This window comes from Elephas maximus, chromosome 27 (assembly GCF_024166365.1).
Source record: "Elephas maximus indicus isolate mEleMax1 chromosome 27, mEleMax1 primary haplotype, whole genome shotgun sequence".
In the NCBI taxonomy this organism is placed as follows: Eukaryota; Metazoa; Chordata; class Mammalia; order Proboscidea; family Elephantidae; genus Elephas; species Elephas maximus.
In genome coordinates, this window is record NC_064845.1 from 24,961,190 (window position 1) to 24,979,356 (window position 18,167).

At 40.8% G+C, this 18,167-nt stretch overlaps 2 protein-coding genes across 26 annotated transcripts in view; both read right to left on the reverse strand.

Moving 5' to 3' along the window:
* Positions 1–18,167, reverse strand: part of LOC126068340 (uncharacterized) — a 250,172-nt gene that overhangs the window by 17,280 nt on the left and 214,725 nt on the right. The window lies entirely within an intron of this gene.
* Positions 3,033–18,167, reverse strand: part of LOC126068352 (uncharacterized) — a 43,471-nt gene continuing 28,336 nt past the window's right edge. For 15 of the 25 annotated variants that reach the window (XR_007515614.1, XR_007515619.1, XR_007515616.1 and 12 more), the window contains 3 exons: positions 11,066–11,169; positions 9,419–9,659; positions 8,873–9,234 (listed from right to left, as the gene is read on the reverse strand). Coding sequence is in view for 4 of the 25 variants with exons in the window: in XM_049870844.1 (XP_049726801.1) it covers positions 11,155–11,169 (15 nt within the window). In the remaining 21 variants the exon portion in view is untranslated. Of the gene's footprint in view, positions 9,235–9,418; positions 9,660–10,022; positions 10,097–11,065; positions 11,170–18,167 lie in introns of all 25 variants that reach the window. The other 10 variants (XM_049870830.1, XM_049870834.1, XM_049870832.1 and 7 more) reach the window with 10 other exon arrangements.

Sequence of the window (18,167 nt, forward strand, 5' to 3'; positions counted from 1 at the left end):
GAGGGGGAACCAAAATATTTCATAACCAGAGATCACTGGCATTACTGACTCTCTGCCACAGCAGCTAGGGGAGAATCCCAAAGGCTCCTTATTGCTCCAAGCATTAACCCTTCAGTTGCTGAATCAAGGCAGTGGTCTAGGATGTCTTGGGGGAGGGCTGGGATTTCCTGCATGTTGGTGGGGGACTTGGGGGACTAGGGGTAGTGATAACTTACAAGTGGCATGGAAATATTTTAACAGCTGGTTTGGCTGTATTCTTGTGTTTCAGCTGAATTAATAGCTGTGCACTAGGTCAAGGTTGGTGGTCACAGACGTTACTGCCCACTATGTGGCAATTCCCAGGTTATCCTGAAAGCTGAAACACACAACTTAGGCTCACTTAATAAGATATACCCGTTCAGAAATTTTAAGCTAAAACAAGAGCTGCAAAGAGCAAGGATGGCAGAGAATGGATTTGGGCGCTGTCTGTAGGAGAAGGCTCTCTTTGCTGTTCTGGGGGAAGATCCTTTTCTCAGCCTCTGTAGCCCCAGTGTTCCTTGGTTCCTTGGCAATCTTCATGTGGCATCTATCCTCCCTCCATCTGTGCTTGCTTCTAAGTCTAATCAGCTTTGTAAGAGTCTAATCTACTCTTTTCATAACTCAGAAGTGATTAGGCTTAAGCCACGCCCTACACTGACACAGCTTCATTAACAAGAAAACCCTATTCCCAAAAGAATTACACCCACAGGTATAAGGTTAGGATTCCAACACATATTTTGGGGGACACAATTCAATCTCTAACCCATGACCAAGCCCAAAGTCAGTAGAATAAGGAGATATACTCCACCCAGAGAGGTCATGACAGGAGAAGGGAGGGAAGAGTTAGAGACAAATAAAGCACTCTATGACAATGTAATTCCACTTATCATTTTTAAAACTAAAGTAGAACATAGTGAAGAGCTCATTGAAAGTCCTTTTCCCATTAGTAATAAGTCTACAATATTAATAACATCAACAACAGTGCAACAACTAAAATACTTAAGCAAATAGTAAATGCCAGGCCCTGTTCTAAGCATCTTAGAGATATAAATTTATTTAATCCTCAATGCAAAATAGTATCTGTGAGGATGAATTATTATTCCCACCTTAAAGGTGAAGGAACCAAGGCCCAGAGAGGTTAAGTCACTTTGCTAAACTCACACAGCATAGTGGTACAGCTGGGATGTAGTCCCAGAGAGTTGTTTCCAGAGTCTAAACCCCTAGCCACTAGGTTATACTACCTCTCCCACAATTAGTACTGTATTTTATTTCCCTTTGAGGCTTTCCAAGAATTTGAATCATCTGTCTACATCAGGCAAGCAAATTTTATTCCATAACACAGCCTACGATCTCACATGATCTAGCCCCTGCATACCTCTTTGGCTTCATCTGAAATCCCTTTCTCTTTCACTCCAGCCACACTGTCCTTTCTGTTCCTGAACAACTAAGCTTGTCCCCACCTTAAGGACTTTGTACTTGCTGGTTTTTCTGTCCAGGATACTCTTTTCCCCAAATCATGTTATTATTCAAGTCTCAGCTTAAATGTAATGTTCCCCAGAGCGGTCTTCTCCTACCACCCTACCAAAGCAGCTTGCTCCCATCTTAGTCTTAGCAATTCTTTCTCTCATCACATTTTTTCACTTTTACTCATAGCTCTATGGCTATCTGAAATTATCCTTTTATCTGTTTATACATTCATTGCCTATCTCCTTTCTTCTAGAATATAAACCCCGTGAGGGAAGAGATTTTTATCTATCCTGCTTATGGCTGTATTCTCAGTCATTACGTAAGATAATTCATGGACATAACAGGTACTCAGTAAACATCTGTTGGGTAAATGAATGAAATTCTCACTTTGCACTGACACTAAGCAGGCTTTCCAGAAGCGCCCAATCGCCAGATCTCCCTCTTCTGTCTTCTGGTACAAAAAAGTCTGGAGATGTCTAAACCATACAGAGGCAGAAAGGTGCTACCGAAGCCAAATTTTATTTCCAAGCAGACATCATCTTTGAGTCCTAGTCATTGTGGTTAGAAGCAAGTGAGGTCATCCATTCAATCCAAGAAGAAAGGTCAGAGGGAAAATAGTCACAGAAGACGCTGAACAGATGTAAAGAGTTGGCATCCAGAACTTTGGCTTTGCAATGATCCTTTATTGTACTGAATGAAGTTGGAAAAATCTGAGCCTGTCTAGATAAAGATGCTACTTCCATTATCTAGGTTTGAATTAGAGCTGGGTAGATGAGCCATGTGGCGAAGATTAGGGCTCAGTGCCAAGTGCCCAATCTTCACTAAGCTGCGAGCACCTCATTGCTCCATAACCTCCACTTCATGGGCTAGGTGTTTGTCCTTTTGATAAGTTGTGTGGGAGGAACTGGACTGAGTTGGCTTCTGTTTTCTCAGGAAACCATCTAGGGGACTGAGCTGGGGGATAAATCACCAAACTTCTGAGCATAGTTTTAACCACAATCGTAGTGTCTCTGCTGACTACAAGACATCCCAGACTGTGTCCCAAGACTGTTGGCTGGTGATCTGGATGCCAGCATTCTCCATCTTTCATCCCAGGCAGATAGGAAATGCTGCTTCCTTTCTGGGAAGCAGATTTGGTGGGTTAGTTTAGACTAAACATCTGCAAATTGTTTATTTGATGAATATGTACTTAATTTCCTGCAGAGAACAGATTCATCTACTTTCGAAGATGGCCAGGATGGGGGAGGGGAAAGGGATATTTGTGGGCCAAAAATCTATGTCACTAGGAGAGCTTCCATCCAGTGGAAGAGGCTTGGGAATCAATGGCTGGATACCCAGACTGAAGAAACCCAGACAAGATACCTTACATCCAGAAAAGGAATTTTAAACAACAGTTCAGGTTTCTCATGGAATCTAAGGAATGCTGCTGACATTAGCAGGCATTCATCTCTGTTTCTAGACTCATTTTTAAAATTTTAGATGAAAATTTTTCCTAAACCTTTTTACTGAAATATGAATATGTAAAGTGCACATCCTAAGTGCACAGCTCCATAAATTTTCACAAACTAAACACAGCAATGTAACCAGCACCAGATCAAGAAACAGAGCATTGCCAGCACCTCAGAAGCTCCCACTCCTCCACTTATTATTCCCCAAGGCTAGCCACAGTCCTGACATCTAACAGCACACATTAATTTTGATTGTTTTTTACACTTTCTTTATTCAGCATTGTACTTATGAGATTCATTAATGTCATCCATATGTCACAGTAATTCATTCATTCTTACCGCTGTGGAGTATTCCGTTCTGTGAATATACCACAATTTAGTTATTCAGACTGCTAATGTTGGGCATTTGAGTTGTTTCCCATTTGGGACTATTTAAAATAGTGCTTCAGGAAACATTCCAGCACATATATCTTGGACGAAATCTGTATGTTGTGAATATACACGGAATAGGGTTTCTGCGTTACATGGCAAGTGTGCGTTTGTAAGAAACTGCTGCTGTTTTCCAAAGTGGTTGTACCACTTTACATTTCAACTAGCAGTGAGTTCCAGTTGCTCCATATTTTTACCAACACTTGGTATTGTCTGCCCTCATTTGAGCAATTCTAGTGGGTACACAGTGGAATCTAAGCTCATTTTTACTGTACTTCTCCTTTACTCCTTTCTGTTGTCTCTTTCTGCAAATGGCCTTTCTCGGCTCTCCATCTCCACCTAGAAGAGACCATGACTTCACTCCCACTTCCTGAGAGGTCTTTCCAAAGACCAGTACAGTCACAAATAGAAATCTCTTAGTGCAATTCCAAAATAAGAGAAAGTATATCTGAGCCAATCATCTATAGCAAGGCTACATCATATTATATAAACAAGGTTCCTGGGACTGCACAGCTGGTATCAAATGGATGCCTGATTCCCTGAAAAGTGGATGAGGAAGAAACCCCAAAAGGCATCCTTTTTATGACCCTTAGACCATCCAAACAAATGCCCTATGAGACTTCTCAACAAAAGAAGGAAAATTTCACTCAGTCATTTAACAAATATTTATTGAGCTTCTACTACGTGCCAGGCATTGTTTTTGGTGCTGAAATACAGCAATGAACAACAGTGACAAAGTCTCTCTCCCTTTTTCCTTTGTCTATTTCCGCATTAAGGGACTACACACAATGTAAATACTTTAACGACAAGCACGTTTTTAAAAGTACGTGTAGGAGGCACCCTGAGATTCCTTAGGAACATGTCTTTATTTTCTCCAACAAAATGCTGCCAGTGGATGTGCCAAGCTCATGTTGAGAGTATGCCTAGTGTAGTGGGTATATATTCAGGCTCGTATAATCCTGGAATGGGAGCTTTACATATAAGGACTTACTCTAAAATTAATTTTTCAAGTACACTCAGTCCCTAGAGTGAGTGGGGCAAAGAGTTCTAAGTATCAATGTTACAGTTAAATTGTAAGAACGGGAGCTGGTAGTAAGATTCAGGAATATAGTACAGCTGTTAGCTTTAGGAATACACAACGCTAAGGTACTATACCTAGTATTAGCTTTAGAAATACACAATGCTAAGGTACTATACCTAGTACTATACCTAGTACCTTAGCGTTGTGTATTTCTATGAGAAATTGTCCAAAGACAGCAGTGGGTCTATAAGGAACTTGAGTTCAGTGTCGTGATCTGGTACTACTTTTCAAGAAGGCAGTTCGGCAACACGTATCAAGGTCCTTCACAACGTTCATATCTTTTAACATAATTTCAGTTTTTGCAATCTAGAACAAGGAATAATCCTTATGAGGAGAAATGACATCATACCCACCCACACTCTCTTTGGTTTCACTCCTCTTGACAGAGGTGTAACTAAGGTATCGCAAGTAGGACGTGTACCCTGAGTACTGCTTGAGGAAGGGCTCTAATGAGCAGTTTCTATTGGCCATCGAAGTTTCCATTGCCAGCTGTGAGATCATTCAGCAATTTAAAACTAATTGCCATAGGCACTCATTTTTCTAGACAGGCCCCTACTCTTGGATGCTGAGATAGAGTCATTCTTGGCTAATTTGATGGCACTTATTACAAGCAGGCTAAAGACAAAAGGTTAGAGCGCCTTAGGAAGTCAATTGAAAGAATATGCCTTTCTCATTTGAGTCTACCTTCTGTGTTTTTTTGGGAAAAAATTGTCACCTGCTGTGATGAAGTGTGCTTTCCATTAGATGAACTGGGAGGAAGCTGGCTAAAGCTCTTTAGGTGGATAGGTTCAACTCGACTGTAAACATCCTTTCTTCCTCAGGGTCATAAGACCCTTCCAACCTCCCTTTGGAACCTTTCACTCAGGCATGACAAGTGTCTATTATCATCTGACTAAATCTGAGGCACTAGATTTAAAAGACACAGAGACAGGGCTGGAAGGTGGAGTGTGGGTAAGTGTGAGAAACTGTTCACACAGAACACCCTTGTTCTCCAAACGGTATTGCCAATCATGCTACTTGATGGCTCCAGGGGCCTCAAATCATCCCCTGTGCTGCTTCTTCACAGCTTGACTAAAATATTTTTATGTCCAAATACATTTCTACTTCAATCTCTTAGCTCTCCTCCAACTTCCCAGCGAAGTGTGGCAATTCTTACTTGCGGGCACATAAAGTTTATCCCAAGCTTCAAGGAGGTTTAAAGTTTTAGGGTCTCTTCCTAAAACTTTGTCACTTAAGTGTCCACACTGGTAGACCAGCATAACATTAGAGCTTAGGATTGACTGAGGTGAGTGTTCAATTAAAGAGAAACAAGCAGAAATATTGAGGAGATTCAGAACTGTTGCCAGAGTCTCTATGCCTTTAATTAAATAAGGTTCTTGCCTCTCACTGGTCAAGAATGAGCAGGTAAGGCACACCAGCAAAGCTTTACTGAAGAGGCTTGCAAGCAGAGGTAAGGAAGGCCTAGGCAATGCTTACCGCCCGTCTCACAGAACGAAGGACTTGCACGGGCTTTTAAATACTTCAGTGTGAAAAAGATTCATGTTTATTCAGAGGCACAGGTGGGGTTTTCTGGTAACTAGCCAGTTTTGGGTGGGGATAGGTTACCGAAGGTGCACACGCAGCTACTTTCTAAGACGGCTCTTGTCCCACAGGCCTCTGGAATTCATAGTAGGACTTATGGGGTGTCATGCCTGTGCAGTCTCTCACTCTGAGTTCGATTCCCCAGCTGCGGCTGCCTCCCTTCACAGCCCCTGGTGAAAGGTCACACAGGGGTCACAGGTGGATGTTCGACGCATGTCTCTGGGGTTCATTTCATCTGGTTGCTTCTGAGAGACAACTTTAAAGAAGTTCGTGGGCTAGTTTCTGATACCTGCCCCATTGTTCTGGGGAATGTCTTTGTTTGTGTGCCCTGGCCCATTTCCTGTTACTCTGTCACTTTGTTTATGTGAATTGCAGATGTGGGGGCCCCTCTGTTCTCTTATATCTTTGGATCCAGAAGTACAAGGAATGACAAAACACTCTTGTCGACTCCAGTAAACAACCAGGAACTCACATCAAGAAAGGCATCTTGTCTCCCACCAGTACCCACAGGAGCTATATGGAAGACAATGGACATTCGTACATTGGACAGAGCTTTCAAAGCAGCCCTCTCATACTTCTTGGCAGCATTCTCTGGGCTCACCAGTGTGGTAATACGGCAGACAGGAGGGCCGCCACAAAGCTATGCTGGTCAGGACTATATAACCCCTTCTGGAAGATCTCAGGTTGCTGCTGAGAATCAGAAAATAACTAAGTGATATGCTTCCTTCTTTCTGCACCCTGGCCAACTTCTCCATCTACCACAGAACTCACAACTTGAACATACACAACACCCTCCAGGGCTTATCCCCTAGGATGTTCTACCCCACAAATTTAACTCATATATGCTCTTTGCAGGCTTGTCAGTGAGTCACGAAAAATAGGGTTTGGAGAAAAGTACGTGGAGCTGCAACAGACTCTCAGGGTTGGAAGCAACCTCAATAGTGTTGAGCACATAATATGTACTCAATAAAAAAAATTTTTTTTGTTTTTTTTTTGATCTCTTCTTCTAGTTCACAATGTACCTGAGGTGTAAATCATTCTGGACAACTCTGCTAGAATCTTCTTTTCTTATAATGAACATAAATACATTTCTCTGAGCCATGAGTCAAGAACTGACTTGATGGCAACTGGTTACTGCTTAGCTTCCTCTTATTATATTTACTCCTGGAGCCTTTACAGAACAACATTTATCTCTTTTTGCACGTAAAACATTCAAAAGCAGCCATTTCGTTTCCTAAATATTCAATATAACGATCCCCAAGTTTTTAACCAATCTGTTTATGGCCTGATTTTGAGGCCTTCATCATCCTGTTTACTCCCTGTAAATACACTCTTGTCTTTCTCCCTCCTGAAAGGTAACCAGGAATTGAACACTATGCTGTGTGGGGAGGGGGTGGGGGGAAGGAGGCAGCAGCTAAGTCTTCACTAAAATACACTTTCTCCTTCTTCCATAGTAGTTGGGTGCATGGCTACTCAGCTAGAGATGACATTTCCCAGCCTCCCTTGCAGCTAGATATTGTCATGGAGCATAAGAGAATGAGCAGAAACATATATCCACTAGTGAATACCTGTTGCCATCAAGTTGATTCCAACTCATAGCGACCCTATAGGACAAAGTAGAACTGCCCATAGGGTTTCCAAGAAGCAGCTGGTGGATTCAAACTGCCAATCTTTTGGTTAGCAGCCAATCTCTTAATAACTATGGTTTAAAACCACTGCCGCTGAGTCGATTCCGACTCATAGCAACCCTAGAGGACAGAGTAGAGCTGCCCCATAGAGTTTCCAAGGAGCGCCTGGCGGATTCGAACTACCGACCTTTTGGTTGGCAGCCATAGCACTTAACCACTTAAACTATGGTTTAGCAGTCTCATTTTCTAGTCATCTCAGGAGTTTAGATATATTTCTGAACTCGTTTTAGACTATCTACGAGATTTTCTATAATCTCTTCACCAGTTTGGATCTTAGTCTCTCAGTATTCCCATTCCAGAGTCTTAAGAAAAAGTCCAATTGGGCCAGCTCAGCCAACAGAGTCATAGGTCGGGTGTCCACTCTGGTTCAACCATCTGTGGCCAAGACGACAGAATCTTGAGATAAAACTATGACAGCCTAAATTCACGTCTTCGAGTGATGATGAGAAGCAATTTCAGATAAACGCACGGGGCTAAGCATGAACTCCTAGTCACATAGAGTTTCTGGAACTGCAAAGTCAAGGACCAGATCTTAGGTTACGCATCCATACCTAAGCACTGACAACTGAGGATCCAGTGTGCAAAACTGCCCTGCTCACTTGTGGTAAATCATTATAGTGGTGGCCTCCAGTGAACAAAACCTCCTGGTGTTTGCACCCTTGTGTAGCCCCCTCCCACACTGACTCTAGACTTGATCATGTGACTTGCTTTGGCCAATGAGACATTAGCAAAATGATGCCAGCAGAGGCTTGATTAGTGCTTGCATATTGGGGCTTGTCCTCTTGAAACATTTCTTCTTGGAAGCTAAATGCCATGGTATGAAGAAACTTGGGCTACATTGCCAAATGGTGAGAGGTATTAGAGGATGAGAGGCCATCTTAGATGTCCTAGTCCCAGCCGGGCTTCCAGCTAAATGTAGCCCATGAGTGACCTCAGCTACACCATGCGGAACAAAACCACTCAGTTGATACCAGTCAGTCCACAAAATCATGAAAAGTAATAAATTGCTGTTGTTTTAGGTCACAAAGATTTATGGTATTTTATAAAATAAATTCTTTAGATAACTGAACTTTTCTACATAACTGGAATACCTCCCCTCTCTAAAATCTCCTTGACTACAAAACCCATCTGGAAATCCAGGTGTCTGGCCCAGGACTCTTGGAGAAAATGTTGACAGTGGAAATGTAGCCAAAGGACCCTCGAAATGGGATCCTGAGATGTCTTCCTTTCCTCCTGTCTTCCTGAAAACAAATCCTGAAAAATAAAAAAGAAATCCTTAAACAAGGCATAAGAATGTTCCATAACTAGCCAGGTAAGACCAAGTTCTCAAACAGTGCCCCGCACTTCCCTGTTACATAATTTCTTTCCTCCTCAATAAATACATCAACATTAAGGAAAGGCTGTGACTCTTTCTAGTTCTCCTGAAACACCAAGAAAGAAAACTCTCATTGAATGTCTCCTGTTCTCTTGATCAGTTTCCTGTGAGCTGGCCCAATGTATGGTGGGTTGTACGGCCTTAAAGCTAAAGAAAAAAAAAAAAAATTCTGGTTAATACCAGAGAGATTACCCAGAGAGAGAAAATTCACCATCTCCTGAGGTTATTAAAAACAGTGGGTACGATGTCTCAGGAGTCCCTGGGTGGTGCAAACAATTAAGTGCTTGACTGCTAACTGAAAGACTGGCAGTTCAAACCCACTCAGAGGTACCTTGAAAGATAGGCCTGGTGATCTGCTTCAGAAAGGCCACAGTCTTGAAAACCCTGTGGAGAACAGTTTTACTCTGCATATACTGGGTCATCATGAGTCGCAGTTTCACACGACATCCCCGTTAATTGGCCTAATAACATGTTTAGTGCTTCTTTTCTACCTCCTGGTTCCTTGCATAGTGCCTGGGTTCTTAAAAGCTTGCAAGTGGTCATCCAAGGCACAACAATTGGTCTCTATTCGCCTGGAGCAACAGAGGAAGAAGGAGAATAAGGAACAGGAGGAGATATGGAATGTGTTGCTAATTGGCTCCATGAATAACTGGTGCGGCAGTGGTTAAGAGCTCAGCTGCTAACCAAAAAGGTTGGCAGTTGAAATCTACCAGTCACTCCTTGGAAACCCTATGAGGCAGTTCTACTCTGTCCTACAGGGTTGCTATCAGTCAGAATAGACTTGAGGGCATCAGGGTTGTTTTTTTTTTTTTTTTGGTTGCCATGAGACCATAAGAACTGGATGGTACCCAGCTACTATGACCAAACATTTTGAGCAAAAAATCTATAGAAGAATCCTGATCAAAACAGGGTAAATGCACGAAAAAAAAAGTTACCATTGAGTTGATTCCGACTCATAGTGACCCTATAGGACAGAGTAGAACTGCCCCATACGGTTTCCAAGGACCACCTGGTAGATTTGAACCACAGACATTTTGGTTAGCAGCAAAGAATTTAAAATTTAAAATGCAGAAAAGAATTTAAAATTCTCATGGAATCCAGACTTTCTGGAGCCATGGAGGCTGAATGAATCCCTGAAACTAATGCTCCGAGATAATCTTTAAACCTTAAACCAAAAAAAATCTCCTGAATTCTTCCTAAAACTAAACAATAGTCTAGCTTAACTAGTAAAAAAATGTCTGCTTTGAGCATTGTGCTCTTTGAAGGACTATATGGGATCAAAGTAACAACAGCAACTCAAAAGATTAGATAGGAACTTTAGGGGGCAGTGAGTTTATGTTAATGTGGAACGAACAACTCAGAAACGAAAAGAAGAGTGAGAAGAGTTACATAACTTGAAGAATGTAATCAATGTTACTGAATTGTGGTGAATGGGTGTATGTTTTGCTGTATATATTCTCAACAACAACATAAAATTTAAAAAATGATATTGTGGTCCCAGGAAGTATGGATGGGGCACAGTGACCATATCAGGCATGGTAGATCGGTGTTGTTACAGTCATTCTACTTTTGTAAAAACAAATACACCCTATGCAATAATAGGGGGGAAAAACAAGAATGTAACCAATGTCATTAAGTAGTATGTGTGAAACCTGTTGAATTGGAATCACCAAAAATATATTATTTAAAAAATAAATCTCTTTTGTTTTTAAGCACCAAAATTTGAGGTTATTACTACAGCAGAATCTAGCCCATCCTAGCTAACACCCTCTCCCTCCCATGATCTGTGCCATCTGTGCTTTTGATGAGTAAACCTTATATCTCATCCAATGGACGGAAAACAACAGGCTCCATGTGCAAAAAGAAGGCTCCGCTGTTTTGTTTATTTCTTAATGAATTCAGGCTATTTCCTAATGATTAGTGCTTCACCTCTCCTGGAAACAATTTATCCTTTAAGTAATTTATTCTAGATTCTCACCTGAGGGCCATAGCAAGCTCTATAGTCTTTCTTCTTCCCCTTTCTGAAAAATATACTTCTCTGTCTCTAGTTTTCAGGCATCTCTCTTTTTAATTCCACAAGTCCTAAAAACATAAAAGGGTATTTAGAGGCTTCATTTTCAGGTTCTTACAACCCTAGGACATAATTCATTCAAGTTAAAAACAGAAAGCTTCTCTCTTTTAATCATCCCTTCTGGATTTCATTTCCCTCATTTGGTTACCTCTCACTATTTTGCTTTAACCCAAAGGCTGACCGTTTATGAACATGGCCAGCCAGAGGAATCCTTTTCTTCAGATGTCTCTTTCATGTCTTTCTACGCTGGGCTAGTCTCACTGTCCCCTGTTATTCATCACTGCCTAACACTCATTCAACAAACATTTACCAAGTGCCTACTATGTTTCCTTGGAAACTCGATGGGGCAGTTCTACTCTGTCCTACAGGGTCACTATGAGTCGGAATCGACTCGACGGCAGTGGGTAGTGGAACTATGTTTTAAGAAAATGCAAGTGGGTAAGAGCCACAAGACAAGGGGTCTGGAATGTCCTACATAAGTAGCATAAGAAAGTGCCTAAGAGCATAAACTAAAAACAGACAGTCCTGGGTTTAAATCTAGGTCTCAATTTCCTCATCTGTGCAACCAGGAAGTAGCAAAGGACTGTTCAAAGAATAAAATCAGACAACACAAGTGTAAATATGCCATGGCGAGGCATCTGACCTCCTCTAACTTCACATACGAAAAGGAGAATCAAAATCAACAGCCCACGCTGGTTCTTACAAGGCAGGAATCGGACATGCCTCCACCTTTCAACCTTTTTACCAATTATGACACCAAACGTCCCTCCCACGGCACTCTCTACTCCTCTGCTGGGATTAATAATTTGTTGCAATGACCACAAAGAACTCACAGACAATATTCATAATTATGGAGTTTATTAGGGAAGTAACTTTTTTTTTAACAGGTTACGATTCAGGTTCAGGAATGCTCAGGATACAGTTCTTTGATCAGGACAGCCGCTTCTCAGTGTCTTTGCAGGCACATCTTTCTCTGGCCCCTTGGCCTCTGCCCTATTCAGGTAAGTGTTACAAAGCTCTTTTAGCTCTGCCGATAAGTAGCCGGAGGCACCCCACTCTGCCAGTAAGCCTCCAGTCCAAAGGTGCTCAACTCTCTTGCTCTGTGGCTTGGGAAGCCCACTTCGCCGTCTCCTGCCAGTCTCCTGATTCTGCTGCCTCTGCTGCCACCATTTCTCTGCAGCTGTTTCTCACCATCTCTGGTGTCACAGCTCTCTGTCTGTCTCCTGAATCTAGGAGGATCTCACCACAAGGATCCCGGGTCCAAAGGATGCACTCCACTCTTGACTCTTCTTTCCTCGTGGTGTTGAAATCCTCTCTTCCCACCTCCGGGATGGCTCATTTTAAGCCTAGTCAGATGGAAAAACTGACCAATCCCCTCATTAGGGCTGCATACACCTATCTGCATGGTTGTACCCCCACAAGGTGCCATGCACCTTATTTATATTATTAGCAAACTTGCCAATCCCTTTGGTGGGCCACAAGCACCTCATTCGCATAGTCTCACCCAGTCATTTGGTAGGAGTTACAAAGACCATGCTACAAGGGCCATATTTATTCACTGCACCACAATAAGTTATGCACTTAGCTACATTTAATGCCACTATTATCATGAAGGTGATGGCCAATAATTGAAAATTTTAACCATGGGTGTGACTCTTCAAATTTGTATCTCAGAAATATTAAGAATTGAATACACTAACAAGAAAGAACAAAGAGTCAGCCTAAAGTCCAGAAAGGCAATTAAGAGGCTGATGCAGTAGTCAATGGTTCAAATAAGAACCTGAACCATAGCAGAAGGGATGAAAGCAGAGGAACGATTTCTAGGATATTAAGACAGAATTAACAGAACTTAGTAATCAAGTGACTATGGGAGGGTGATGGAAGGAGGAGTTAAGAACGACTTTTGAATTTATGACTTCTGGAACTGAGCAGATGATAGCACCATTCACCAACAAGGCAAACACAGAGAGTAACAGAATTTTCAGGGAAAGGAAGACGATAAATTTAATTTCAAGCACACGAAATCTGAAGATACCATGAAACATTATAAGGGGGTAGTGGCGGTTCTGGGGTAGAATTCTTGCCCTACATGCAGGAGACGCAGGTTTGATTCCAGGCCAATGCACCTCATGTGCAGCTACCGCCTGTCTGTCAGCGGAGGCTTGTGTGTTGCTATAATGCTGAATACGTTTCAGTGGAGCTTCCTAAGACGGACTAGGAAGAAAAGCCTGCCGATCTGCAACTCATCATGGGGACGGGACGGCACAAGACCAGGCAGCATTTCATTCTGTTGTGGATGAGGTCTCCGTAAGTCAGGGTGGAATGCTAGCAACTTCACTCAATGGCCACTAACAACCATGACTAATGGCCTTTGAGCATCTTTTCATATGCTTATTGCCCATTTGGATAGTTCTTTGGTGAAATGTCTAGTCAAGTCCTTTGCCCATTTTTTAACTGAATTGTTCGTCTTTTTCTTGTTGAGTTGTTGCTGTTGTTCTTGCTGTCAGCTGTTGTTGAGTCCGCCTCTGATTCATGGAGACCCCATGCACAACGGAATAAAATACTGCCTAGTCCTACACCACTCACATGATCGGCTGCAGAATGGACCGCTGTGATCCATGGGGTTTTCATTAGCTGATTTTTCAGAAGAAGATTACCACCGGCCTTTCTTCTTAGTTCATCTTAGTCTGGAAGCTCCACGGAAACCTATTCGGCATCATATTCAGCAAATATCCACTGACAGACAGGGGTTTCCCATATCGAGGTTCAGAATTTTACCACTGAGTCACCACTGATAAAACCCAAACCCGTTGCCATCAAGTTGATTCTGACTCATAGCGATTCTATAGGACAAAGTAGAACTGCCCCACAGGGTTTCCAAAGAGTAAGTGGTGGATTCGAACGGCCGGCCTTTTGGTTAGCAGCCTTAGCTCTTAACCACTGTGCCTTAATATATATTCTGGATATTACATGCTTCCCAAATATTTTCTCCTATTCTGTAGGTTGTTTCTTCAGTTCCTTGATAAATTTCTCTGATGCACAGAAGCTTCTAATTTTGATGAAGTCCAATTTATCTATTTTATCTTTTAGTGTTCATGCTTTTGGTGTCATATGTAAGAATCCACTGTCAAAAACTAGGTCCTGAAGCATTATCCCTATTCTAAGAGTTTCATGGTTTTAGTTTTTACACTTAGTCATTGATCCATTTTGGTTTAATCTTTATATATGGTATGAGATATGAGTCAAACTTCAATCTTGTGCATAGAGAGATCCAACGGTCCCAGCATCTTTGTTGAAGAGACTGTTTTTTCCCCCACTGAAGGGACTTGGCACCCTAGTTCAACACTAGTTGCCCACAGATACATGCGTTTATTTCTGGACTCCCAATTCTAGCCTGTTGCTCTATATCTCTATCTGTATGCTGGTACCAGACTGTTGGGATTACTATAGCTTTATAGTATATTTTGAAATAGAAGTGTGAGTCCTCCTACTTTGTTGTTCTTTTTCAAGATTGCTTTGGCTATTCGGGGCTCTTTGCAATTCCATATGAATTTGAGGATTGGCTTTTCTACTTCTGCAATAAAGACTATTGGCATTTTGATAGGAATCATGTTGAATCTCTAGGTCACTTTGGGTAGTATTTCTATCTTAACAATATTAAGCCTCCGAATCCAAGAAGTGTCTTTCCCTTTATTCAGATCTTCTTTAATTTCTTTCAATGATGTTTTTCTACAGTTTTCAGCGTACACTGTTTTCACCTTCCTGGTTAAATTAATTCCTTGATATTGTATTATTTAAGATATCATTGAAAATGGAATTGTTTTCTAAATTTCCTTGTCAGATTGTTCATTGCTTTTAGCTAGCAGCTGAGTCCTTAACCATTGCACCGTCAGGACTCCTTAAGTCAAGGTAATCCTGATTAACTTTATACAGATTAAAAAAAAAAAATCTGTGAAGTCTCTTCTCTAAATTACCTTCAGTAAGGTTCTCATAAATGTTCCCCACAATTAACTTTCATAGTACCTACCAACAATTTACTCAAACACAGAGTTACTTCATAGAAACAAATAAACTATTACTTCTATTTCTTTATGGTTGGGTAAATCTGTAGTGTTATCAGTAATTAAAATACTCCGATTGTACCCCCACTTATACTTTGCAATCTCTTTCATTTAAGGTGTTTACTAAACCTAATCTTGTTTGTCTAATTAAGATTCCCATTAAGATAATGCTTAGGGTCACTATGAGCCAGAATCCAACAGTTTCAGACAATGCTTGTTCCACAATTACTTGCAGTTCACAGTTCAGTATTTTTTATTCATCATTTTCTGAAATTCTTTTCTTTTTCTTCCGGATATAATTATCCACTCATTTGCTCTGCAGGTAACACTTTCTTTAGCCATATGAACTCAAAATGAAACCATCAATTTAAATTCCGTCATGTATTTTATAAGTTAAAAGTATATTCAAGTCTTAAATGAAAGGCCAAAACTTTCCTTCAAAGCCCAATTCAATCGCCTCATCTATGACAGACTAGCCTAACAAGAGACACAAACTGATGTTCAACAGTATCTGAGGGACAACTCTTAGGAGACTATCTGGTTTAAAAATGGTTGTTAAGAGAACCCTTCCACATGTACAGATTACTGAGTTCCTCAAAGAAGTTTGCTCATGTGGGTTGTATCTACTAATGTGTACTGTACTCCAAATTGAAACTAAACATTTTTTAAAACTATTTTCAAATTCATTTCATAATAAATTATTTACCGATTAACAGAAATAAATTTTCTATTAGGAGAATTACCTTCAAAAGAATTTTGTGAAAAGAGTAGCACAGTTTCACATTTTTAAAAAACTCTTTAATGTCTGAAAAGAAAAAAGTTGGTGTCTCATAGCCATTTCTTCATTTAATGTGTTGAAATAAACTGTCTTCATTCAAGAACATGCAGAAAATCTCTACTCACACGTAACAGCCTTTTCAGATTGTGGATATTCTTCTTTGATAGGACATCAAAACTTGACCAATAGAAAACATATTATACAGCTACAGCAATCAAAACGGTCTGGTACTAGTGTAACAACAGACACACAAATCAATGGCATAGAATTGAGAGTTCAGAAATAAATGCACACATCTGTGATCAACTGATTTTGGATAAGGCTGCTAACTAAGTTCCATTCGATATGGAAAGAAAAGTCTCCTCTATAAATGGTGTTAGGAAAATTGAATTTCCATATGCAGAAAAACGAAACAGGATCCATGCCTCACACCATATACAAAAACAAATTCAAAATGGAGTAAGAACCTAAATGTGAAAACTAAAGCCATAACATTGTTAGAAGAAAATGCAGAGGCAATGCTGCTGGGCCTAGTTTTGAACAATGGATTACCTAAACAATAACAAGAACACAAACAGCAAAAGGTAAAATAGATAAATGGGACCTCATAAAAATTAAAGGTTTCTGTTCATCAAAAATACTTTACCAAAAAGTGAAAAGGCAAGCCATCGACTGGGAGAATATCTTCAGAAGCCATATATTTGAGAAGAATCTAAAACCCAAAATACATATAAAGTCTCACCAATCTAACAACAAAAAGACAACCCAATCAAAAAATGGGCAAAGGTCTTGAATAGACATTTCACCAAAAAAGACATTCAAATGGTCAACAAATGCATGAAAAGATACTCAACATCATTAGTCATCAAGAGATGCAAATCAAAATCACAGTGAGGGTGCACTTCACTTCCGTCAGGTTGGTGGCATAATGGTTAAGAGCTCAGCTGCTCACCAAAAGGTCAGCAGTTCGAATCCACCAATTGCTCCTTGGAAACCCTATGAGGTAATTCTATTTTGTCCTATAGGGCTGCAATGAGTTGCAATCTACTCAAAGGCAACGGGTTTTTGTTTGTTTAGGTTGGCTTAAAAAAAAAAAACCAAAGTAACAAATATGGGCAGGGCAAGGATGTGGGGAAATTGGAACCTTTATCCATTGCTGGTGGAATGCAAAATGGTAGGACCACTGTGGAAAACAATGTAGCAGTTCCTCAAAACACTATCAGATAACTTAGCAATTCCACCCCTAGGCATATACCACAAAGACTTTAAAACAGAGACTCAAAGAGAGACTTGTACACCAGTGTTTATTGCAGCACTATTTAGAACAGCCAAAACAACTTAAATGCCCATCAACAGATGAATGTATAAACAAAAATGTGGTGCATACATACAATGGAATACCATTCAGTCAGTACGAGAAATGAAGTCTTGATACATGCTTTAATACGGATGGAGCTTAAAGACATTATGCTGATTGAAACAAGTCGATCATAAAAAGATAAATATTGTATGACCTCACTTACAGAAAAAGATAAGAAAAGGCAAAAGCATAGAGACCAAAGTTCCTTAATGGCTACTGGGGCAGGAAGCAGGGGAAAAAAGAGGGTTACTGCTTATAAGGAACCAAGGTTTGGGTTACGGTGATGGAAAAATTATATTCATTAAAGTCAAGGTTACACAGCCAATTAATGAAACTGCTGTCATTGAGGTGCACACCTGTAAAAAGCTGAATTGGCAAAAGTTGTGCAACAGATATGTTTACAAAAACAACAAAACAACAACAAAAAGAGAGGAGCTGTTAAGGCTGCTTCTGTACAACCAAATACCTCCTGGGATTTGGTTCCTTGGTTCAGAAGTTTAGGGTCATGGTTTCATGGGACATCCAAGTTAACTGGCCTAATACTGTGTTCAGTGCTTTCGTTCTACCTTCCTGTTTGCTGTGTAGTGGCTGGGGTCTTCAAAGCTTGCAATCTGCCATCCAAGGCACAACAACTGGTAACTATTTGCCAGGAGAAAGAGAAGAAGGAGAGTCAGGCACAGGAGGTGGAAATGGAATGCATGGATAATTGCGTCCATGAACAACTCTCTCATTTGCCAGGCGACCAGAAGAACTGGACGGTGCCTGACTACCATTACTGAACATTTTGATCCAAGATTCTACAGAAGAATT